Source organism: Equus asinus, chromosome 15 (genome assembly GCF_041296235.1).
Source record: "Equus asinus isolate D_3611 breed Donkey chromosome 15, EquAss-T2T_v2, whole genome shotgun sequence".
NCBI lineage: Eukaryota > Metazoa > Chordata > Mammalia > Perissodactyla > Equidae > Equus > Equus asinus.
In genome coordinates, this window is record NC_091804.1 from 19,753,778 (window position 1) to 19,779,526 (window position 25,749).

At 42.1% G+C, this 25,749-nt stretch overlaps 1 protein-coding gene and 1 long non-coding RNA gene across 3 annotated transcripts in view; both read left to right on the top strand.

Moving 5' to 3' along the window:
• The first annotated feature begins 1,215 nt into the window (after positions 1-1,215).
• Positions 1,216-11,821, top strand: LOC139040266 (uncharacterized). Its single transcript, XR_011494434.1, has 4 exons — positions 1,216-2,477; positions 7,699-7,833; positions 9,014-9,244; positions 9,767-11,821. It is a non-coding gene; the product is annotated as an uncharacterized lncRNA (long non-coding RNA).
• Positions 11,822-22,436: 10,615 nt separating this feature from the next.
• The window catches only part of DNAAF9 (dynein axonemal assembly factor 9), a 160,488-nt gene continuing 157,175 nt past the window's right edge, over positions 22,437-25,749 (top strand). For both annotated transcript variants that reach the window (XM_044747890.2, XM_070485649.1), the window contains exon 1: positions 22,437-22,881. In XM_044747890.2, coding sequence (XP_044603825.2) covers positions 22,799-22,881 — 83 coding nt within the window. In that variant the 5' untranslated portion in view covers positions 22,437-22,798. The remainder of the gene's footprint in view (positions 22,882-25,749) is intronic.

A 25,749-nucleotide genomic window follows, 5' to 3' on the forward strand; every position in this document is an offset into this window, starting at 1 on the left:
TCTGCTTCGGCGGCTCAGGGTTTTGCCAGTTAGAATCCTGGGCACAGACATGGCACTGCTCATCGGGCCATGCTGAGGCGACATCCCACATGCCACAACTAGAAGGACCCACAACTAAAAATACACAACTAGGGGCTGGCCCAGTGGCACAGAGGTTAAGTTCACATGTTCCACTTCTCAGTGGCCTGGGGTTCAGTGGTTCGAATCCTGGGTGCGGACATGGCACTGCTTGGCATGCCATGCCGTGGTAGGCATCCCACGTATAAAGAAGAGGAAGATGGGCACGGATGTTAGCTCGGGGCCAGGCTTCCTCAGCAAAAAAGAAGAGGACTGGCAGTAGTTAGCTCAGGGCTAATCTTCCTCAACAAAAAAAAAAAAAAAGAAAGAAAGAAAGAGAAAAAAAAGAAAAAGAAAAATACACAACTATGTACCTGGGGACTTTGAGGAAAAAAAAGGAAAAATAAAATCTTTAAAAAGAAAAAACGTCTATTTTGTCTGATATGAATATAGCTACACCAACTTTCTTTTGGTTAGTGTTTGTATGGTATGTATTTGCCATTCTTTTACATCAAACTTTTCTCAGTCTTTCCCTTTTTTCATGATCTTTATCTTTGTGAAGAATACTGGCTAGGTACTTTGTAGAATGTCTCTTAATTTGGGTTTTCCTGATGTTTTCCTCATGGCTAGACTGGGGTTATGGGATTTGGGGAACAGCACAAAGGTGAAGTGTCCTTCTTCTTTTTTTTTTTTTTTTGAGGAAGATTAGCCCTGAGCTAACATCTGCTGCCAATCCTCCTCTTTTTGCTGAGGAAGACTGGCCCTGAGCTAACATCCGATGAGCAGTGGTAAGTCTGTGCCCAGGAATCGAACCAGTGAAAACCTGGGCATCCAAAGCAGAGCGTGCAAACTTAACCTCTTGGCCATGGGGCCGGCCCCTATGTTTTTAAAATTCATTCATTGTGCTGAGTTCCTGATGAGACCTTTCCAAACAGAAACTTGTGAACTTCAATTTTGGGAAATTGGATTATCTCCTTGAAAATTTCCTCCCTCCATTTTCTCATCTTCTCTCTCTCTCTCTTTCTCTCTCTGTGTCTCTGTGTCTGTCTTGCTGTCTCTGTCTCTCCGTCTTCCTCTGAACTTAACTGGTATTTCAAGAGTGTGCTGGTTTGGTGCCTATTTGCTCAGAAATCCACCCCCTGCCTGCCCCTCACAGGGGCCTGGCCCTCATAGCTTCTCAAGCTCCCTTGGCCTCTGGGAAGTACTGGCAGAGGACTGGAAGGTGGGAAGAGTTTCCTCAAGTTCCTTTTTTCTGTCTGTTAGCAGCTTTCCATGTTAGGTGACCTATTACCCTGTGTCCCCATGCATATGAACTGGAGCTTTGTGTTTGCAGGTGGAGTTTAATGATTGTGGCCTTATAACAGTGGATGGGCAAGGACCTGGAAGTTTCATTGGGTGACTCCCCCAAATGTCGGTTTCTGTAGGTATTTTTCTCGGAGCTGATCAATTTCTCTAGTGAAGGCTCCTCCTGTCCTTTACCTGGTGGGAAGAAGCATATATATGTGTGAGGGGAAGGGAGAGAGTGAGTAATGGTGGAATCTGCCTAGCTCAGAGCAGGGGATGATGCCAGGATCTCCATTCGGAACACAGTCTTCACTCACTTCCCCAGTGTCCAGGCCAACAGCCTCACCTTCAGCTGTGCCTGATCTCTCTATGCGAAGAGCTTTGGGGTCCAACCTTTCCAGATAGCAAACTCTAGTTTCCTGTCCTGGTGGGGGAGGACCAAGATTTTCAACTATGTCCTCCATTTCCAACAGGAGCCCTCCCTCCTGACATCAGAGCCATGTGATCTTTCCAGTCTCAGAGCCATTCTGGGGTACTGAAGAACAAATTGCTTTTCCTCTTATTGGTTCACCTCCATCTACTTGGCACAACTGAGAAAACTGAAAGCAATGTTAAAGCAAAATTCTGAAACCAAGAGATTGTGAGCACTTATCAAAATTTTATCTAACTTGTTAAGGAGGGAATCAACAGGTAGAGAAAAAAGCTGGTTTGACGGTGCTTGAAATACAGAGGGGTGTGTGTGTGTGCGTGTGTGTGTGTGTGTGTACAGACAAACAGAGTTAGAGTTAATGAAAAGGAATTCCAAAGACAATTTACTAGGTAAGTTTTAAGACTGATTAACTTCCTACAAGGCAATAAAATCCTTGAATTTAACTACACAATCAGGCTATAAAACCATAGAGCCTGTTGATTTCTAAAGTTAAACTGTAACTATGTAGGACCGTAAAACTGTGTTCTTTAGATAGCTGTGGGTCAATTCGATACATCATGGCAATAGAATTACATTCCTTAGGGCACAAGGTTCCGCTTTCATCTCAACAGTTTGAAAACGTGTTTCCTTGAGATTTCTGGAAGCAAACAATTCTAATTTTGCTTTTTCACAGTCTGGAATCATTTTCTCTTTCTCCCCATGTCAGGTAAGAATATCCAACATATTATTGACATCACTAGCCCAGTCTTGCCTGTCTCAGTGCCTGTTCTTTTTTTGTCCTTGTAGGGTTTGTGCTTTTTTTTTTTTTTAATCTAATTTACTGTTATTCTAGTGAGGTTTGGGGAGGAATCAGGCATAAATGCTTGAGCGCAATTCCCTTTTTTTGACCACATGTTTCTTTCTGCCTTTTATCTTCTGGGGCTTTCTTAGTATACCTAGCCTGTCAGTTTTTCAGTTTCCTCATGCTGCTATAGACATTTATTTTCCTTCTTTCACTTCTTTTCTGGATTTCACGGGGAGTTTTCAGCAGGAATGATAGTGTGTATTCATGTGTTCTATTCATCATCTTGATCTGGACCTTTAACTGATCATATTAATGTTTGGTTCCAAATATGAAAGAGCTCTGCACCTGTGGAAATTGATAAAAGAAATCTTAACCAAGTTGAGTCAGGAAGGCCTGCAGGGGGCGCTCTCACTACCTATCACACATTGTCAATTACACCAAGCAGGAAGAGAGAGAAGCTTGCATCTCCCACAGGAAGTAAAACTGCTCTGCTATTGAAGGAAGATTTCTCTCCCCACCTGGCAACAGCCCAGCCAATGAGAAATGCCAGGGCTCAGCCAATGAGAAGCTGCTGCCACCTTGAACTATTTTTCCCCAAAGGACCTTTGTTTAGAACAGCCCTTCCCTGCTTCCCATTTTTCTCTACAAAAGCAACTCCCTTCCTTTCTTTTCTGTATTTGCCTATGGTTTGCTATAGCATGCACATCCTGAATTGCAATTCTTTTGGCTATTCCCGAATAAACTTGTTTTGAGGATAAAATAACAGGTGAATTTGCTTTTTACGTTGACACACCTTTGGGGATTCAAGCCAATGGCTCTCATTATTCAGAAAAACATTGCTGTAATGTTCTGAGAACTAGTAGTTACCTTGTTTCTCAACCTCTCCTCTTCTTACTCGTCCCTCTCCTGCCCTGGAAGACAGATTTGCATTTGCTGGTGTCTGGCCTTGCTTGACTCAGAGGAGTAGCCTTTTCAAGTTTTAGGTGTATTGCCATGTGGGGAGGTAGAAAGGAAAGCTCTTCTTCGTAGAAGAATGCCAACTAGTCAAAGTAGAAGGAATGATAGAAATGGGGGGAAAATCATCATTTTACAAACATTCTAGTACTAATTGATTCAGACAAGAATCATCAATGAAAGATAAAACCATCAGGCTGAAAAGGATTAGGAAAAAGGATATTTGAAAGCTCAGAAAGTATCACCCTAAGAATATTCTGTAATTGCAAAGAGGAAGAGGTACCTTTACATGGAGAGGTCTGATGGTCCCCATCTAGACCTAGCGATTACTCTTAGCATCATTACTAATGTAAGTAATGTAAGTAATGTAATCATTACTAATGTAATGGACATGCCATCACTTAATATTTCTACCAAAATTCTGGACCCAGATTTATTTTTAAGAAAAACAGGTCAAATCAGGGAGAGTCCTGTGCATTATGACATCATAGCGATTTTAAACTCTATCGCTTATTTAGTGGACATGATCAACACTTTGAAACTTTCAGTTCCCTTCTACCACAGCCCCCCTTACATTCTAACAGTGACCAGGAAAGACTCCTGTGTAGTCCTCTCAGAACTCTCTAGTCTCCCTCTGAAAGTGTCATCAGCCAGGCCTCTGCTGTATGAAAACCGTGAGCAGGGGCTCTGCCCCGTTTCTTTTGTCTTTATGAAGTCTGTCCAGTGCCACCGTCACTCTATGCTGAAGCTGCTCTAATATACCTTGAGGCTACTTTCTTGCATGATGGTCCCAAAGGGACCACTTTGGACTTCCAGCATTTTATCAAGATTTTATGTGACAACCACTCACTTTCCACTCTCAGCCTTTCTCTTCTTAGAACTGAGAAATGGGTCCATGGTGGCCAGAGGAAAATGGCTTAGTCAGTACTGTCTTGCCAGACTTGCTCTCTGGGTCCCAGGCTTCTCATTCCAGTCACCTGCCCAGTCAGCCAGCTCACTCTGAACTCTTTCATCAGCCCACTTGACACCTCAGAGTATTATAACACAGGAAAATCTTCCAAAAGAGGACCCAGAGACCTGTGGGTGGAATGGCTGCCAAAGCAGAAGAGGGGGAGATAAGAGATTTAGGGAGCAACAGCTTCCCTTTTCCTCACTTCTCCTCTTCGTTCCTCCAGCAGGAGCTTCCCCTGTTTCTGGGATCTCTTGGACAGGGCTTCCTGCAGACCTCCTGCTCCCCTCACTTATCCAAACTGTACCCTTCCCCTTTGTTTACATTAATGATAGCACAATAAGCACATTTTTCTCCATCTTGATTTTTTCATTTAATGATATTTTTTGAAGATCATTGCATATCAATACCTGTAGATATTCCTCATTCATCTTTTTTTTTTTTTAAAAGATTTTATTTTTTTCCTTTTTCTCCCCAAAGCCTCCCGGTACATAGTTGTATATTCTCCGTTATGGGTCCTTCTAGTTGTGGCATGTGGGACGCTGCCTCAGCGTGGTTTGACGAGCAGTGCCATGTCCGCGCCCAGGATTTGAACCAACGAAACACTGGGCCGCCTGCAGCGGAGCACACGAACTTAACCACTCGGCCACGGGGCCAGCCCCTCCTCATTCATCTTTTTGACTACATAGTATTTTATTGTAAGAGTGTAACATTATTTATTTAGAATGTCTCCTATTGATGGACATTTAGATTGTTTTCAATTTTATTGGTGTTACAAACAATGCAGCAATAGGTATTACAATGAAAATCTTTTGATTCAGTGAGGATTGTGTTTGGCTGAAGGTAAAAGAAAATTCAACTTAAAAGAGCTTAATCAAATAGGATGTGTTTTCCTCTTATAGAAAGGAGTCCAGTGGAAGGAATTCTAGGACAAGGACAGTTGCTCAATATCATCTTCAGGGAGCCAGGCTCCTTCTACTCTTTCTGCCTTCTTGGCGTGTGGCTTTCATCCTCATGTTCACAAGATGGCTGCTGTTCCTCCAGGCATTGCTTCTGTATTTCAGGCCAGAAAAGGGGCAAAGGGTAGAGGGTAAAGAGCCAGAAGGCATGTCCATGGGTTCTCTCCTTCTCAAAGAACTTTCCTTAAAGTCCAACCAATGTCTTTTGCTTATATTTCATTGGCCAGACCTGGGCCATGTGGCTATCCTGGGTGCAAGATGATAGGTTTTTATTGGCATATTGACACCATGAACAAAATCAAGTTTCTTTTATAAGGAAGAAAAGGAAAATGGATATTGGCGGACAGTTAGCAGTATCTGCTGCATACATATGCTGCATGACATATGTAATTTCACACGTGAAAAAGCCTGTGGGAAATTTCTGGGTTAAAAGATATGCCCAGTGTATATATTTGTGATTTTTTTAGATTTTGTCAAATTGTCCTCCATAGAAGTGGTACCAATTTTCAGATTACCGGCAAATATAAGAGTGCCTGCTGTTTTAACTTTGCTAACTTTGGCAAAAATTAAATTTTAATTTACATTTCTCTTATTATGAAGGATGTTGAACATATTTTCTGTGTATAGTTTGTTCATATCCTGTGTCTTTGACTTTTATATCTATCTTCTCTTTTCTAATTATACTTCAGATTTTTAAAAATTTAAATTATTGGTTATAATGGATGTTGTAACCCCCGTGGCCTAGTGGTTAAGTGCAGCGTGCTCCACTTTGGCAGCCTGGGTCCAATTCCCAGGCACAGGCCTACACCACTATGTTAATGGCCATGCTGTGCTGGTGGCCCACAAACTAAAAAATGGAGGGAGGGGCCATCCTGGTGGCACAGCGGTTAAGTGTGCACATTCTGCTTCAGCGGCCTACGGTTCACTGGTTTGGATCCCAGGTGTTGACATGGCACCACTTGGCAAGCATGCTGTGGTAGTCGTCCCACATATAAAGTAGAGGAAGATGGGCACAGATGTTAGCTCAGGGCCAGTCTTCTTCAGCAAAAAGAGGAGGATTGGCAGCAGATGTTAGCTCAGGGCTAATCTTCCTCAGAAAAAAAAAAAATGGAGGAAGATTGGCATGGATGTTAGCTCAGGGTGAATCTTTCTTAGCAAAAGAATAAATAAATAAATCTTATCAAATGCCTTTTCAACATCTGTGGACATGATCAGATGTTTCTTCTTCTTTGTATTATTAATGTGGTGAATTATATTAAGAAATTTCCTAGTATTTAATCATCCTTATATATTTTAAACTTGCCTTTGTTGTGTCATTCTTTGATTTATGGCTGACCTCTTTTTTTTTTTTAAAGATTTTATTTTTCCTTTTTCTCCCAAAGCCCCCTGGTACATAGTTGTGTATTTTTTTTTTTTTTGAGGAAGATTAGCCCTGAGCTAACATCTGCTGCCAATCCTCCTCTTTTTGCTGAGGAAGACTGGCCCTGAGCTAACATCCGTGCCCATCTTCCTCTACTTTATACATGGGACGCCTACCACAGCATGGCTTTTGCCAAGAAGTGCCATGTCTATACCCGGGATCCGACCCGGGGAACCCCAGGCCGCCTAAGCGGAATGTGCACACTTAAGCACTGAGCCACCAGGCCGGCCCCCATAGTTGTGTATTTTCAGCTGTGGGTCCTTCTAGTTGTGGCATGTGGGATGCTGCCTCAACATGGCCTGATGAGTGGTGCCATGTCCGCACCCAGGATTTGAACTGGAGAAACCCTGGGCCGCTGAAGCAGAGCGTGCAAACTTAACCACTTGGCCACGGGGCCGGCCCCTGTGGCTGACTTTTTTAACCACTTTTTTTACTGTGATAAAATATACATAACAGAAAATTTATCAATTTTGAGTGTGCAGCTCAGTGACATTAAGTATATTTACATTATTGTGCAACCCTCCCCACCATCCATCTGCAGAATATTCTCATCTTCCCCAACTGAAACTCTGTACCTGTTGAAGAATAATTCCTCTTCTCCCTCCTCCCCAGCCCCTGGCAACCACCATTTTACTATGAATTTGACTACTCTAGGTACCTCATATAAGTGGAATCATACAGTATTTGTTTTTTTGTGACTGGCTTATTTCACTTAGCATAATGTCTTCAAGATTCATCCATGTTGTAGCATGTGTCAGAATTTCTTTCCTTTTTAAGACTGAATAATATTCCATTGTTGTGTAAGGACCTTTATGTGCAGCTCAAAGTACCCATGTCATAGATTAGGTTCTCTGATATCAGATGCTGAGATGGAGTTTGGGGTGCAAGGCACTTATTACGGAAAAGAGGAGACAGAAGCCAGACTGGGCTGAGGAAGAAGTCGAACTGTGATGCAGGCCCAGTGAAGCTTCAACCAGCCTGCCAGGGAGTTTTTGAGTGAGTATTGCCCACTAGAGTGTCCCACCTTGGACCAAAATAGCCAGGCCTTTACACCTCCACCTGACCCAGTCATTGCACAGAGGCTGCCTTGGGAAGGGCATGACCTTCAAGAGCTGCCTCTCTGCATCTGAGGCAGACCCTGAAGAAGCTTACAGGTGGAGGCTGGCTGCTGACCACACTCTCTGCAGCTAGGCAGAAAATCCTCCTCTGAAGGCGTATCTGGGCAGCACATCTTCATGTCTACCAGAATTCATCCATCCTATTGGGGCAGTGAGGATTTGATTTATTGTGGGAAATAAGCAAAGAGGAATTTTGTTTTTCAGCTTTGGACATTCACAATCGAGTTTTGCTGCAAATCATCAGGCTCCAAAGCAAAGCGTTGTCAAAGGGGAAATAATTTTCTAAATTCCTTTAGCTCCCATTTGACATATCAAGAGCATCAGATTGGAGCATTTCTTCCATAGTATGCTTTCAAAACCTAGGCCTTGGCCTCAGAGTACTATGGAGAAGAAAAGGAGGGAGAGGAAGGCTATGGAGTGCATGAGCCCTAGTTTCCCTGTTCTAGACTTGAGCCTGGAGAAAAAGAGACAGTTTGAGAATTCAACTAGGCTTCAAGGGCAGGAGGAATCACTCCATTTCATACGTGGGGTTCTGGAAGGAGGCCATCATGTAAAAGAGCAATGCTTGAACCTGCTTGAACCTGGTGAAGAGCAATGTGTAGAGGCCCGAGCAGGGACACAGCTTTCCTTGGACTCGTCACGATTGCCATGATCCCTGCATGGAGCAAATGCTAGCTGAGAGCCAGTGGGTCTGTCATGGGACAGCGGGGGCTGCTGGGTGGACTGGCCACCATAGACAGGGACAGAGGAGATAGGACAGAAACTCAGAGGTGTCCAAAAGGCCAGCAAAAGCCAACAAGAGGCTAAGTCAGCAGACCCAGCTCAAACTGAGAAAGAGAATGGATCTCATCAGCTGTGAATGTCAACAGGTGGGAGGTAGACACATAAGTCCACCTCCCCTTGGTCATCCAGATGTCCCTTTGAAAATGAGATGGGTGCAAAAACCTAGGAATCTGAACATTTATTCCTAAAAGAGTCTTTTAGTCATGCTTCTACTGTATAACAAACACTCCCCAAACACAGTGACTTTTAACAGTAAGCTTTTTCCTTACTCATAGGTTTGAAGTTCAGTTGCAGCTCTGCTGGCTTCAACTGGGATCAACTGGACTGGGATCCAGGCCATGAGTAGGATTCAAGTCTGTTCCACAGTTCTGCTCATTCTGGGACCAGTGGCTACTGTGACATTCTCTTCTCATGACAGAGGACAGGATTACAAAAGACCAAGCCAAACCACACCCACATTTAAAACCTCTGCTCATGTCACATCCACTAACGTTCCATTGGCCAATGTAAGTCTCACAGCCAAGTCCAAAGTCAATGAGGCAGGAATGAATAATGCATATCAGGGAGGGAGTGAAGAATTGGGAGCAATAATCACATCTACTGCAGGGACTAGGCATTACCTAAAAAGACCATCCAGATTGTTATATTAGACTGAGGTTGCGGGACAGGACAGAAACTTCACTTTTTCCTGCTACCCAATAGATAGGGATTTGTCTTGGGTCAAGTTCCCTAGAGGCAGAGTATGAGATGGGGATGATTGTGTACATAGTTTACGGAGAAAGTGCTTTCAGGGGAAACATGTCAGGAGGTGAGACAAGGATAGGAAAGAGGAGGGAAGAAATCAGGAACGAAAAATGTTTATCAGAGAGGGAGTGAAGAATGTGGTCTCAGCTGGAGTCTAGTCTCAGTCTGATCCCGCAGAGGAGCTGTGGAGTGGGGATTGTATCACAGAGATATTCCTCTTGAGGCAAGAGCTAGGCTTTTTTACCCCTGTCAGTAAATCATTGGTTGTCTCTCTCTCTCCTTAGGAGGGGTATAACTTCCCAGGCATTTCTTCGTGAGGTGGAGTGGTAGGCCCGAGGCAATCCTCTGAAGAAGGGAGCAGCTGTAATCTGAGATCAACAAAATCTCACAGCAGCTGGGGGTCAGGTGCAAGGGCGAGGTTAAGGGAATCTGGGAGGGGCACCAACAGCATCTAATAAATGGTTCATGAAAGATCATCACAAAATAAAATAACTGTATTTTCTTTACATACCCATAGCAAATACTGCTGTTTCTTTCCTAATATCCATTCTCCCCTGCTTCCTTTACAAAAACGAAAAACCGAGATAATTTAGGTCATCTAGAATAAAAATTACATTTCTCAGACTCCCTTCTAACTAGGCATGGCCATATAACTATGTTCTGGACACCAGATGAAGGGAGACGGTTATGTGGAAGCTTACAGGAAGCTGCCTTAAGAGACAGCTGGTGTCACCCTCTGCTCCTTCTTCTTTGTCCTTTTCTCCATTCTGCCAGCTTGAATACATCTGTGATGAATGGATCAGGAACAGAAATCTAGCACTGTGAGGTGGCCTAGGGAATGAAGGCCAGCAGAACCCCAAGTTAGAAAGGACCCTGGTTTGTGAGATCACTGTGACCCACAGCCACCACACTTTCAACATAGGGAGGTATAATCTTCTACCCAGGTCAAACTACTGTGATTAACTTTCACAGGGTGAAACTTATTCACAGGTTAGTGTAATCCTAATCAATCCAACATCCAAGCCAGATTGAAAATGAATTTGAGAACCTGCTGCCTACATTCCACCAAAGCACCCTCCAGCAAGATGGTGCCCATTTATACTCCATTCAGCAGACATTGGAGCATTCATTTCTCCAAACTGGTTATTATTGTTTTTGTGATGGGCTAATCTAAAAAGCAAAAAGCAATCTCGTTGTTTCAATTTTCCTTTTCCACATTTCTGACCAGGTTGAACACATTTTCATCTTTTTTGGGGGCCATTTGTATTTCTTTCTTTGTGAATTGCCTGTTTGTATCATTTGTCCATTTTCTGTGGGGATGTTTATATTTTTATAGTGACTTAGAGGTGCTTATTTATTTGAAATATATATATACACTGATAAAAATAAAGGCTAATGTAATAAATACCTGGTACCAATCACCCAAATGAACAAATGTTGATATTTTGTCATATTTGAATCAAACCTTCTTTTAAAGAAATAAAACATTGTAGATGAAAATGTATTCATCAAGTTCACCATCCCCAGTCTCAGAAACAACTATCATGTTTTTAAGCTTTTGCTGCAATGTCCATAGTACCATTTCAGATGTGTTTATTTTAATTTACATTAATGGTGTTGTGATGGTTAATTTGATGTGTCAACTTCACTGGGTCACAGGGTGCCCAGATATTTGGTTAAATATTTCTAGGTGTGTCTAAATATTTCTAGGTGGATGAGATCAGCATTCGAATTGGTAGACTAAGTAAAGCAAATTTCCCCCCCAAATGTGGTTGGGCATCATCTAATCTGTGGGCCTGAATAGAACAAAAAGGTGGAGGAAGAGAGAATTCACTCTCTGCCTGACTGCCATGAACTAGGACATAAGTCTTCTCCTGCTCTTGAACTGGAATTTTTATACCATCAGCACTCCTGGTTCTCAGGCCTTCTGACTCAGCCTGGAACTATACAACTCTCTTTCCTGGTCTCCAGTTTGCAGATAGCAAATTGTTGGACCTCTCTGCCTACATAATTGTGTGAGCAACTTAATTCCTTACAATAATTCATATATTTATATAACTGGTATGGTTTCTCTGGAGAAGCCTGATTAATACAGGTGTCATACTGCAAATTTTTTTTTAGCTCCTTGAACTCTGTGTTTATGAGATTTATCCATATTCATTTAATTGTTGTATAATATAATATTGAATGAATATTTCAAATTTGATTCATATTTCACATTTGATCCCCTATTGATAGATGTTAAATCCCTTCTCCCAAATTTTACTATTACAAACAATGTGACATAAACATCTTTGGACTTACTTCACGTGTTCCCATACGAAAGAATTTCTTTAGAAGTGACATTGCTGGATTATAGGGACATATAAGCATCTTCTACTTTGCTAGATTTTACTAAATTGCTGTCCAAAGTGGTTACATCAATTTCTATTCCCAACAGAAGTGTGTGAGAATTCCCGTTTTTCCATATTCTAGCAACCCTAAATAATGTCAAGCTGTTAAATATTTGTTTCCAAATTAATAGGTATGATGGTATCTCATTATTTTAATTTTATTTTCTCTAATAATGATGTCAAGCATATTTACGTATGTTTATTGAGTTTATTCATCTTTGAGTTGCCAATTCTAATTCTTTGTGCGTTTTTATATTGGGTCATTTGTCATTTTTATTGCTTTTTAGGATTCTTTGATACATTCTAGCAGTAATAGTCATTGCAAATATCTTCTCCCAGTGTGTGGCTTGCCTTTGTAAAAAACAGTTTTATTGAGAAATAATTTACATACCATAAAATTCACCCACTTAAAGCGTACAACTCTTTGGGTTTTAGTTCCAATCAGAGCTGTGAAACCATCACGACAATCTAATTGTAGAGCACGTTCATCATCCACAGAAGAAATCCTCAACTTATTAGCAGTCACTCTGGATCCCCGTCTCCTCCAAGGCCCTGGCAACTACTAATCTACTTTCTGTCCATATAGAGTTGCTTATTTTGAACTTTTCATAAAAATGGAATCACACAATATGCAGTCTTCTGCCACTGGCTCCTTTCACTTGGCACAATGCTTTCAAGTTCCATCCAGGTTACTGCAGGGATGGTTAACTTGGTTATACTATGTGTTGCTGTACGTATGTTTTGAATTTTGATTTAGTCAAATAGGTCAATCTTTTTTTTTTAGGTTTCTGATTTTTCTGTCTTATTTAAAAAATCTTTCCCTGAGTTATATATTTTCTAATAATTTCAAGTTTTTGTTTTTCATATTTAAATTCTCTGCAGCTTATTTTGTATATCACGTCACATAGAGATTTAATTCTTTTCCATGTGGGTAGTCAATCATTCAGCACTACTTATTGAATAGTGCCCCAATTCCCCCACTGTTTTGTAATGGCTTGTTTATTATACAACAAAGTCTCATATATGTTTAGATCTGTTTACCTCTCCCTGTGCCATTATGATAGCTTTACAGTAAATCTTAATGACTAATACCTTTATAATAAATCCTGCTATTTGGTAGGGCGAGTTCCCTCTCTTTCTTTTCTACAGACAACTTTGCTGTTAATGACCCTAGGGATAAGTTTTTTAAGTTCCATTAACACTATCCTGTTAGGATTTTGTTAGAAATTGCATTTAATTCATAGAGTACTTTGGGAAGAATCAACATTTTAATGGGCATTGGAATAAACAAGAGCTATGTTGTCTCTTATTCCATCTGTTTTACTTTGTTCTCCTCCCTCTTCCCCCTGTACAGAAGTAGACCCTGAGATAAGGATTTTAGTGCAAGTACCTTATTCGGGCAGTAATGCCAGGAAAGATCAGCAGGAGAGTGGGGAAGAGGTTGAGGGAAGGGAAAGCAGCTGATAAATTGCACGTTCTCAAGCAGCTTATCACTGTGAGCAAATGGAGCTCAATCCTGGGGAACCCTGAGAAATGCTGGGGAACGTGTGCCTCAGAGTCATCTCACCAAGAGTGAGAAGTTGGAGTATTTATACAACAACTCCCTCTGTCGTGGATTGAGGGCTTTCAGAGGGCATTAATTCCCCAGTCCTTCCAGCCTGCTGACATGGAAGGTGGGCTGACATGCAAGGAAATGGTAAGTGCCAAGGAGCACCAACATTGTCCGTTAAGCCACCAAAGGGTCTTTTGAAAACTCGGATATAGGCACGTCTCTCCCCTGCCTAAAGTCCTTTATTGTAAAGAAATCCAAAATTGTTGGCATGGCCTACAATTTCTCCACACTAGCTACCAACTCCTTTCCGGCCTCACCCTGCCACCTCCTTTCCCAGGAAGTTTAGTCTCTTGCCACATTGAACCACTGTCCGTCTGTTCCCTCAGAAGAAGCTGGATTCTGTCAAACCTTCACTTCTTTGCATTTGTCCTTGTCTCTGCCTCTAATGCCTTTCCCTTATTCTCTCCCTTCAAAAAAGCAAAGTGTTTGGGAACATGGGCATTGGAGGAAGAGCTAGAATCAAAACTCAGGTCTAATGTGGCCAGCATGGCTTTGTTTAGTGGGAAATGCAAGATGATAGGATATAGAGAAGGGAATTTAAAGTTGGGCAAGCCTGAGGGGTTTTGAGAGAACATGATGGAACATTAGGGAAAAATAAAAGGTGTTCAAGAAAGGCTGAGGACATTTGCTATCTGAGCTGTGATGTTTCTCCTTATTGTTTCTCCACGGAAATTATGAAAAAATTTAAATTGTCAAAAAAAGAAAAAAAAAAACACCCTGCTCTGATACTTACTTGTGTAAGTCACTTAATGTTCCTGAAGCTCAGTTTCCTTATCCTTATTTACATAATAGAAGTATACCTAATTCTTACCTTATATAACTATTATGAGGATGTATTAGTTATCTATTGCTGTATAACAAATTACCCCCAAATATAGTGACTTGTAACCACAAAAAAATATATTATCTTAGGCGGTTTCTGTGGGTCAGGAATTCAGAGCAGTTTAGCTGACTGGTTCCAGCACTGGGTCTGCTCAATGAGGCTGCAGTCGAGATGTCGTTGGGGCTGTAGTCATCTGAAGGTTTGACTGAAGCTGAAGGATCTGCCTCCAAGATGACACAGTCACATACTGGCAAGTTGGTGCCTGTTTTTGGTTGGAGGCCTCAGTTTCTCACAATGTAGGTCTCTTAATAAAGCTGCTTCAGTGTCCTCATAGAATGAAGACTGCTTTTCTCTGGAGCAGGTAAGCTAAGGAAGAAGCTGCATACGTGTCTCATAACCAAGCTTTGCAAGTCACATATTGTGACTTCTGCCATACTCTACTGGTCACAGGCCAGAAATGATTCTGTGTGGGAAGACACTATACATAGGCATGAATATAGAAGGAAAGGATTTTGGGGGGCCATATTGGAGATTGGCTACCACAAAGGATTACATGAAAGGTCCTTAGCACGCAGTGTGTTTCTTTTTTTTTTTCATGAGGAAGATTAGCCCTGAGCTAACATCTGTTGCCAATCTTCCTCTTCTTGCTGAGGAAGACTGGCCCTGAGCTAACATTTGTGTCCGTCTTCCTCCACTTTATATGTGGGATGCCTACCACAGCATGGCTTGCCAAGCGGCGCCATGTCTGCACCAAGGATCCGAACCGGTGAACTCTGGGCCGCCAAAGCGGAACATGCGCACTTAACCCCTGCGCCACTGGGGGGCCCCAATACAGTGTGTTTCTAAATAAAGCTTTGATTACCATTCATCTTCTGGAGCCCCTGCACAAACATCACTTCTACAGAGAAGCCTTCCAGATCACCATAGGCAGTTATGAAACAGCCTCGTCAAAAGAATCAAAATTGAATCTGTTCAAGCTTTTATTATTTTGCATCTTCAAGATTGTGATTTGAGGAATTGAGGGGAGGGGAATCATTACTTCAGGTAAGGTCTCTTAGCTGGTCCAGGCCTTCCTACTTCTCCCTATTCCTACACCCCCAAACAGAATAGCCAGCCACATTCACCTCTTAAATAAATAGAAAAAAAATTAGACTGCATGCAAATGAAAACAATCTGCTCCATAAAAGACACCCTTAAGAAAATCAAAATGTAGCCCCCAGACTGAGAGAAAACATTCCCATTGCATACCCAGGAGAATGACTAAAATTAAAGATTGACACTACCAAGTGTTGATGAGGGTATGGAGCAACTGGAATTCTTATACACTGCTGGTGGGAGTGTAAAATGGCACAACCACTTTGGAAAACTGTTAGGTGGTTTCTTATAAAGATAAATATACATGTACCATGTGACCCAGAAATTCTACTCCTAAGTATTTACCCAAGAAAAATTAAAATATATGGTCATGCAAAGACTTATACATGAATGTTTATAGGAGTTCATACACCATAGCCTCAAACTGGAAACAACTCAAATGTCCATCAACTACTAAATCGATAAACATGTTATGTCCAAAGTAAGGAATACTACTTATCAGTAAAAAGGAATAAACCACTGAGACATATAACAAAGTAAATGAGTCTCCAAATCATTATACTGATTCCATTTATACAAATTTCAAGAGCAGACAAAACTAATCTGTGGCTGTTAAAATCAAATCAGTGGTTGCCTGGGGTGGGGTAGGGGATTTGATTGCAAAGGGGCTCCAAGGAACTTTCTACAGTCATGGAACTAGCCTGTGTCCTGATTTCGGGGGGGGGACGACCCCACATTTGTCAAAACTCGTTGAACTGCACATTTTATTATCCATTTTATTGTAAAGAAATTACGCCTCCATAAAAAAGGGAAACTTTTAAAAAGACTCCTGTTAAGTGGGTTACCTACAATATCTCAGACCATCCATGGTTAGGGTTGCCAGATTTAGCAAATAAAAAATGAGAGATCCAGTTAAACTTGAATTATATCTAATTGCTTATGAATATGTACATTAATATAAAAGAAAAATATTGCATGGGACATATGTTGAAAAAGTATTTCTAGGAAATAAATTATAAGTATCTAAATTATATACTTCTTGCTTAAATTATATTTTTCTGATCATTGGTTCTCTTTAATAGTTGCTCGTTTTATGGAATTTTCTTATAAAATTCCTTGCAGATACAATCTATGTTCATTTTCTTTGTATCATAGCTTCTACAATGGTCACATCTAACTTATTTAGTTCTTTTGTCTACTGAACATTCATTAATGAGAAAACATGATCAACATTTGCATCATGATCCAGTAGTATACTGAACATGTACTAGAATAAAGTTAAAAATCCTGAAAACTACTCTTCAAATTTGGTTTGTTGAAGCAAATACCATCTTCAGTGGCATGACTTGCTTTTCTATTTTTCAGTATTATGTTGCATCTCTTGGTCAATAATTTTGACCACTAACAAAAAAGAGCATTGTCATCAATTTTTATTCTTTTCTTCTTCAACACTACACATGATGATTCCATTTATTCCCATGCTGGAAGAGTATTAGTGATATCCATCTAAAAGAATTAAATTCTTTATGAGATGAAATCCATTTCAAAAGGAGTCATAAGTGCTATTAGTTGTCCATTTCAACTCAGAATTTCTTTTTCTGTTCATAAGTAATGTCCTTTTTAAAAAATTTTATTGAGGTCATAATGGTTTATAACATTGTGAAATTTCAGATGTAATTATTAATCAGTATTCTATACGGACTGCATTGTACTCACCACCAACAGTCTAATTTTTATCCGTTGCCACATATACATACTCCTTTACCCCTTTCACCCACTCCCCAATCCCCTTCCCCTCTGGTAACCACTAATCTATTCTCTGTATCCCTGTTCGTTTATCTTCCACATGTGACTGAAATCATGCAGTGTTTATCTTTCTCTGTCTGACGTATTTCAATTAACGTAATACCCTCAAGGTCCATCCATGTTGTTGCAAATGAGATGGTTTTGTCTTTTCTTAATGGCTGAGTAGTGTTCCATTGTATATGTATGTATATATATATATACACACACACCATATCTTTATCCATTCATCAGTTTGTGGGCACATGGGTGGCTTCCATGTCTTGGCTATTGTGAATAATGCTGCAATGAACATAGGGCTGCACAAATCTCTCTGAATTGTTGGTTTCAAGTTCTTTGGATAAATACCCAGTAGTGGGATAGTTGGATCATATGTTATTTCTATTTTTAATTATTTGAGAAATCTCCATACTGTTTTCCATAGTGGCTGCACCAGTTTGTATCCCCACCAACAGTGTATGAGGGTTCCCTTTTCTCTCCATCCTCTACAACATTTGCTATTTTTGGTCTTGGTAATTATAGCCATTCTGACAGGTGTAAGGTGATATCTCATTGTAGTTTTGATTTGCATTTCCCTAATAATTAGTGATGTTGAACGTCTTTTCACGTGCCTGTTGGCCATCTGTATATCTTCTTTGAAGCAGTGTCTGTTCATATCCTCTGCCCATTTTTTGATTGGGTTGTTTTGTTGTTGTTGTTGAGTTGTGCAAGTTCTTTATATATTCTGGAGATTAACCCCTTGTCAGATACATGGTTTACAAATATTTTCTTCCAGTTGGTGGGTTGCCTTTCCTTTTCTTCCTGGTTTCCTTTGCCTTGCAGAAGCTCTGTAGTTTGATGTAGTCCCATTTGTTCATTTTTTCTTTTGTTTCCCAATTGTTGTCCCTTTTAAGAACAGCCTTGATATTTAAAGGGATCAATTTTTCTTCATCAATCTTTCCTTTAATGCATTCAACAGTTCCCATAAGCAACAGAGAGTGTTTCAGTAACATTGTTTTCTCTTCTTTCAGTTTGCATAGTCCTATTGCTAAAAAGATATTCTAAACCATGAACAAAGAAATAAGTAAGTTTACCTTAATGGATTATTTTGAAAGTCAATAAAGATTTTGGGGGCCTTTTCTTTTTTTTTAAAGATTTTATTTTTTCTTTTTCTCCCCCAGTCCTCCCAGGTACGTAGTTGCATATTTTTAATTGTGGGTCCTTCTAGTCGTGGCATGTGGGATGCTGCCTCAGCATGGTTTGATGAGCGGTGCCATGTCCGCGCCCAGGATCCAAACCAGCGAAACCCTGGGCCGCCAAAGTGGAGTGCTTGAACTTAACCACTCAGCCACGGGGCCGGCCCCCGGGGGGCCTTTTCTTTAGAATTAAAGTATGATTTCAGTGCTTCACATAAACTGAGGATTCTCTCAACTCCACTTGTTATAGAGAGCTAACTGGGCTTTGAAGGCAAGAGAACTGAAGAATACTGAATGCCAACAAAATCACAAAAATCCCTCAATTTTTCGGTTTGAACAGTATAAATGCTGGTGTAAAAGAACAATTTCATGACAATTACATCAAAGTCGATAGGAAGGGCATTAGATACTGTTTGAACAGCATTATGCAGAATATGAGCAGGACAAGTCAAAAGCTTGCATAGAATCATTCACGCTTTACTCCGATTTTGATGTCTGCGCCTTTATGCAAACACCTACCAATGTTTGTATTTGTATTATTTCCGCCAAAAGAAGTACAGTTTTCCTTACTGTCCCTTCAAAATTTTGCTCTTGTTTCTGAAGTCTCACCTGGAAGGGATTTTACTCAAAATAGCCTTACAAGTGAGGCTTTTCACAAGAAGAGTATTGCACAAACAAAGGGAAAAATTTTCTGCATTGTCATTACTTGCATCCATAATGCTGCTGTAAAAATATGAGGCATTTAGCGCTTTGACAATCACTGTAACAGTAAGTGGAGTCATTACATTTTTAATTATTGCAGTAGATTTTGTCCTGACACTTGAAATTTTGTTTGCAATTTTGGATTGAGAAAATACTTCCGGTAGCTGTACATTCAAAAAGTTATTTGAGCTGAAAAGCTGATGACAATATTCAGTGTGGGAGGCCATTACAACTTTTGCTTTGATGGTTTTATCTTTTTCATCTAAATTTCTCTTAATCAAAAATTTATTTTATCACTTTTTTGATACAAGTTGAAGAAATCACACATCTTTTATGCCTAGCTGTTAGTATATTATGGTTTATATCTGACTTTCCACCATTTTCAATATTAAATTAACACTTGAATACTGCATAAAGAGCTTCAAGAGGACTTCTTCCACATTTAATAAATGTCCACCATTCAGAAAATTCATCACAAAATTCACACTTTCAAAACATACACAGGTAACACAACTGATTTTCAAAAAGGGTGCCAAGACAATTCAATGGGAAACGAATAATCTGTTCAAGAAATGGTGCTGAGACAACTGGATTGGCACATGCAAAAGAATGAAGTTGGACCCCCACCTCACACCAAATACAAAAATTAACTCAAAATGGGTCAAATACCTAAATGTAAGAGCCCAAACTATTAAACTCTTAGAAGAAAATGTAGGGGAAAATCCTTGTGACCTTGGATTAGGCGATGGTTTCTTAGATATGCCACCAAAAGCACAAGCTACAAAAGAAAAAAGATAAATTAGATATAATGAAAATTAAAAATTTTTTGCTTCAAAGGATACTGTCAGGAACGGGAAAAGACAACTCACAGAATGGGAGAAAATTATTGTAAATCATATATCTGATAAGGGACTTGTATCTAGAATATATAAAGAACTATTACAACTTAATAACAAGACACCCTAATAAAAAATGGGCAAAAGACCTGAACAGACATCTCCCCCCAAAAGATAGACAAATGGCTAATAAGTACACGAAAAGATGTTCAACATCATTAGCTATCAGGGAGATGCACGCCAAAACTATAATGCAATACCACTTTACAGCCACTAGGACAGCCATAACCCAAAAGACACATATAGGGGCTGGCCTGGTGGCTGTTGGTTAAGTTCCTGCACCCCTCTGAAGCAGCCTGATGTTTGCCGGTTCCGATTCTGGGCATGGACCTATGCACCAGTTATTAAGCCGTGCTGTGGCAGGGGTCCCACATATAAAATAGAGGACGGTGGGCACAGATGTCAGTTCAGGGCCAATCTTCCTCAGGAAAAAGAGGAAGATTGGCAGCAGATGTTGCTGGTGGGAATTTACATAATGCAGCTGGAAAACAGTATGGAAGTTTGGAAGTTCCTCAAAAGGTTAAAAATAGAGTTACCACATCACCCAGTAATTCCACTCCTAGGCTACATACCCAAGAGAGTTGAAAACATACATCCACACAAAAACTTGTACAAGAATGTTCATAGCAGTATTAGCTAAAAAACATAGTAAAAAAGTGGGAACAACCCAAACATCCATCAACTGATAAATGGCTAAGAAAGATGTGACATATCCATGCAACGGAACATTACTCAACCATAAAAAATGAAATTCTGCTACATACCCCAACACGGATGAGCCCTGCAAACATTACACTAAATGAAATGTCAGTCACAAAGAACCATATATTGTATGATTCAATTTATATGAAAAGTTCAGAATAGGCAAAGCTATATATAGAGAGAAAGATTAGTGGTTGCCCAAGGCTGGGATGGTTGAGGAGAACTGTGGAAATGACTGCTAAAAGGTATAGAGTTTCTTGTTGGGGTGATGAAAACGTCCTAAAATTAATTGTGGTGGTGATTGCACAATTTTGTGAATATACTCATTGAATTGTCAAGGAAAAAAACTGGTAATAGCAATCACTGCAAAAAATGAAAAGCTGTATTTGATAAATCGCATGGCTGTGTCATTGCAACTGTCACAAGAGCAAACGCATAACTAACGGTAAGTGGGAGTTGAATTTTGAAAGGGTTGAGAACTTTGAACTCGCGAAAAACAAACTGAATTCAATGCCTGATGCAAAAAAAAAAAAAAAATTCTTATCTGCCTGCAAAGGACAGCTGTACTTGTAAGGCAGAGTCTTCCTGAACAAAGCCAGAGCTGATCTTGTATAATGTTTTGGGAAGCCTAGTGTTCAAGGATTGGCGGTCTTTCAGAAGCGACTGACGGACTTCCAGCTCTGTTAGTGTGGTCGCTGGAGTAAAGCAGCCGAGCACCGGCTAATTTTCAGAAGCCTAGTCCCTGGAGTGAGGCACTTGCTGATTGGTTGTTGTCAAGAAGCGTGGAGCTGTCAATGATTGGGTGACTTTCAGAAGTGTGGGGCCGTCATTGATTTACTTTCCGAAGCATAGTTACCGGAGTGAAGCTGTTTTCCACTGGCTGATTTTCAGAAGCCCCTGGAGTGAGACTGTCGCTGATTGGCTTATTTGCAGATCCTGTGTACTGACGTGAAGTTGTCTCTAAATAATGGTGGTTAGTTACTTACTTGTTCACAACTTGGAACTTGAGCCTAAAGTCTTTTTCTTTCTCGAATATGAAAAACAAGAACTTTTTATCTCTAGTCCTTTCTTTTGGTCTTCCTTCAGCTAAATCTGCTGGAGATACTATAGGGAATGTCCAGATTTTTTATTTGTGGAGGTAGGATTTTCAGCTAGCGTTGCCACTTAGGTGATGTAAGTGTTCATTACCTCAGAGGAAAAGTAGATCTAATATTTTTGTAGTTGATTGTAAAAAGATGAATACAGGATATTTAAGGAATCCTGACAAAATCAATCGAGGACTCAGGACAAAATAATTAAGTGCGTCCTGTATATACATGACGCCTGGCAACCCTATCAAGGAGGTATTTCCCACGTTTTACACATGAGAAGACTGAGGCTGGGTGGGAGCAGGTTCCTTGTACGTGGCCGTGCAGTCGGAAACGGGTCGAGCCAGAATCTGAACGGTACAGGGCCGGGATTCTCTGGGATCTTGTGAGCTCCTAACGCCCACGCCCAGCGCAGAGCTGAGCGCTCACTGCTAACCTGAGGTCGGCTAAGAATCGGCTTGATGTTTAAAGGGAGGATGCACAACTGAATAGCAACGAGGGAGAAACAGCAGTGAGGCACACGCCTGGGGGACCGGGGAAGCGAGCCGGACCCCACAGATGTCTTAGGTCTTGGCAGCGCCCCCGCACCCCGCTGCCGCACCGGAAGGCTTCGCTGGAGGCCGAAGCCGGCTGAGCGGGGCGGGGCGCAGCGAGGCCCCACCCCCGGGCGCGTCCGTGTGCGTGGTTGGGGGCGCCGCAGAGAATGCCCCTCCCTGATGCAAGGCCTTAGGACAGTGAAGGGCGGCGGCGTGGTGGCCCTCACCCTGGAGACCGGCGCTCCCCACGTCCAGCCAGGCCGCCTGGCAGCTTAAGGAGGGCGCAGCCCCCAACCCTGCTCGTCCCGACGCCCCCATCCACGCTCCTTGCGCGCGTCTGGCCCCGCCCCCGCCCCGACGTGCCTCCGCGCGCCGCGCCCCCCGCCCACCCGGCACGCCCCGCCGCCCCGCCTGGCCGCCGCGAGCCTGGAGCTTCCCCGCGGGCCAGAGCGACCCTCGCCGCACACGGTCCTCTTCCGCCGCCCGCCGCCATGGACGTGTACCCCCCGCAGCGGCTAGGGCTGCCCCGCTTGCGGTCCCCCGGCGGCCCCGGCCGCGGGTCGCCCTCCGTCAGGTACGCGGGGCCGAGGCCGCCGAGGGGCGGCCGGGCCGGGGGTTGCGGGGTGTTGGGGTCCAGCGACGCCTGCCGCCGCAGGGCGTGGCCCGACATGGCTTCCTTGCGGACGGTTTTTCACTAAACGGCTGCCGGAGGAACGTTGCCCCAGGAATAGCGCCGTGTGTAGCGGCTCCCACAATGGCTCCCCTATAGACAACCCCACAACGGCTCCCCTGTGAAGATCCCCTACTGTGACGTCCTCACCCCCGTAGAACGTTTTCCCCAGGAAAGATTCCTCTATAGAGAACTTCCACAGTGTCTTTTTTATGGATAACTCGCTAGCCTTCCCCATAGAATATTTCCCCCAGAAACGGCTATCTATAGAGAAACCCACACACAATAGCTCCCCTGGATAGAACCCCCCAAATGGGTTTCGCTAGAAACGGCTTACCTATAATGCCCCCCTACAGTAGGTCTCCTTAGAGCCTTTCCCTTTGACAGCGGCTTCGCTAAAGAATACCCCCCTCCCGCCCCTACATACACACCCACTGACAGCATCTTCCCTATTGCGCGTTTCCCCACCTCCCCCTGCCCCAGCCTGCATCGCGACGCACCCTCACTCCACAATGGGGAGCTCAGGTTGTGGGGAGGTGGACGTCATTAGGGGAGCAGGAGGGAAAACTAACTGGATGGATAGGGAAAAGAGGCCCAGGACCCCCAAAAGCGGCGGACTCCAGGCCCCTGAGCCTAGAGACAGAACCCCGGGGTGCCTCTGAGTGAGGAGGGTGGTATTGGGCAGGGTCCGCGCCTCTTAGAGGAAGATCCGTTTCCGATTTTTGCTCCCTTTGCCTTTGGGGCTGACCTTGATAGACTGGGCATTGTTTGTGAGGGAGCTGCTGTGGGGCTGCCGGTGGAGTGTGGAGGTTGGAATGATGGAGAGGTTGCAGCACGGAGACTGTTGAGAGGGAGGGAGAGAGAGAAAGAAATAGGCTTTGGTACTGCTAAACTGTCGTTAAACCAGAAGAGGGGTTTTTTTTGGTTTGCTTTTGCTCCATTCTGGCCACTTAGCAAAGCAAATATGGTATTGTTCCCCTTGAAAGAAGGTTGTCAACTTACGTGTTAGAACGGTTTTTCCTGTATCCTTGTTATGGTACTTAAGGCATTGTATTTTTAACTTGCTGCTAGCCGATCTGTTTTTTGTTTTTGTTTTGTTTTAACTAGACCAAATTCGTGGAGAGCAAGAGCTGGATCTTAGAATTCTGTCCTTATCTTACTTCCTGGCGTTCCTTCCCCCACCCCAGCAGCTAATGCATGTCTGTTAAATGAATAAAGGATAGGGGAGGTGGGGGTTAGATACCGTGGCTGCATTTAGGAGTCCTAATTTGCTTCTAATTTGGCAGGTGACACTGAACTCCTGCTCTGCCCTTCAATGGAATTCCCTGTGGGCTTTACAGTTCCAAGTGTTTAGCTGCTTATGGTAACCATCTACAATCCATCCTAACGTTTCTGGCAACCAGTTTTACTGTTAGAAATTATTTGAACTTTGTGTAGAATAGAAACTACACAGGATACTTTAGAACTTGGAGCAGCCATCCGTTAAATCTAGCTCTCTGTAGACTTGGGGTTCATCCCAGATCATCTTGAGCTTAGGACTCTTGAGTATTTGAGACTTTTAGGGAAAAAAAGAGCTTTTCGATAAAATCTGTTTCTAAAATAACTGCTGCCTTTCTTGTTTCTTGTAGCACGGCTGTGTGCAGCTTTTTTTTTAAGGTAGTGTTTTCACGTTAAAAAGATGAATGCTGACTACTAATCAAACTCTGAATCTTCTATCAAGTGGTTTAAATGGTTAGCTTTCAGATAAGGGGTAGTACAAGGAAACCCAAGGCCTGGCTGTTCTATACCTTTGTAAAAGAAATTTGATGAAGATTCCCGTCTTCTACATAAGTGAACATACTCTTCTTACCCATTGAAGCCTTTCCCTGACTTTTGACATTGAACATTGCTAGCAGATTTAGGCTTAGCACTTTCCTGTCACATATATTTGGCTTCTCTGCTGCACTCTCACTCCTGAGTGATGAAAGAGGCAGGCCTAACTGGTGCAGTTACATTCCTAAAGACCTGAAGATAGTACTTTGCAAGTCTGTGGTTCTTTTCTAGCAAGGAAGTTCATTTTCACAGATGGGAAATAGAGATCAGGAGTTAAAATATTGTTGCTCAGAACTAGAGGCTTCTTTTTAAGGAAATGGTAGTCATCAGTGCTGGCCATCAAATATTGTTGGTTTCTCTCTCCGGGACATGTGGTACAGTTGTGCTTGCTTGCCCCCTTGAAGTTGGGTAGAGCCTTTTGAGTTGCTTTTGGTCAGTGAAATGTGGGCAGGAATGATGTGTATCCCTTCATGGTCAAAGTTTCTGGTGTGTAATTTGCCACTCTCTTTCCATCTGTTATAGTGACTGTTGGGCTACAGATAGTGGCTAGTCCATCAGTCTGGGACCCAGAGCAAGCTTCCAGGTGACCTATGTTTGACATGTAGAGTGAGCAAGAAGTAAACCTTGGTTGTTTCAAGCTACTGAGATTTTGGAGTTATTACCAAATAACTATCTTGACTTGTATTAAAGAACCAGTGGAAATAGCTGATATATGCTTTCCTACTTCAAATCTTTTTCTGCAGAGAGATCTGATACTGCTCCGGACTTGCCTAACAGTTTTTACTGCCTCTTTGTATAAATAAATCCAACATACACTATGTAGGTGTTGTGGATTCAGACAAATAAGGCCTTTGCCCTCAAAGAGCGCCTTTGTAAGTGGAGAGAGGCAAAAACAGTAAAAATCATAATACAGAGTGGTGAGAAATAAGCACTGAGGAAGAAATAGGGCTGAAGGAACAA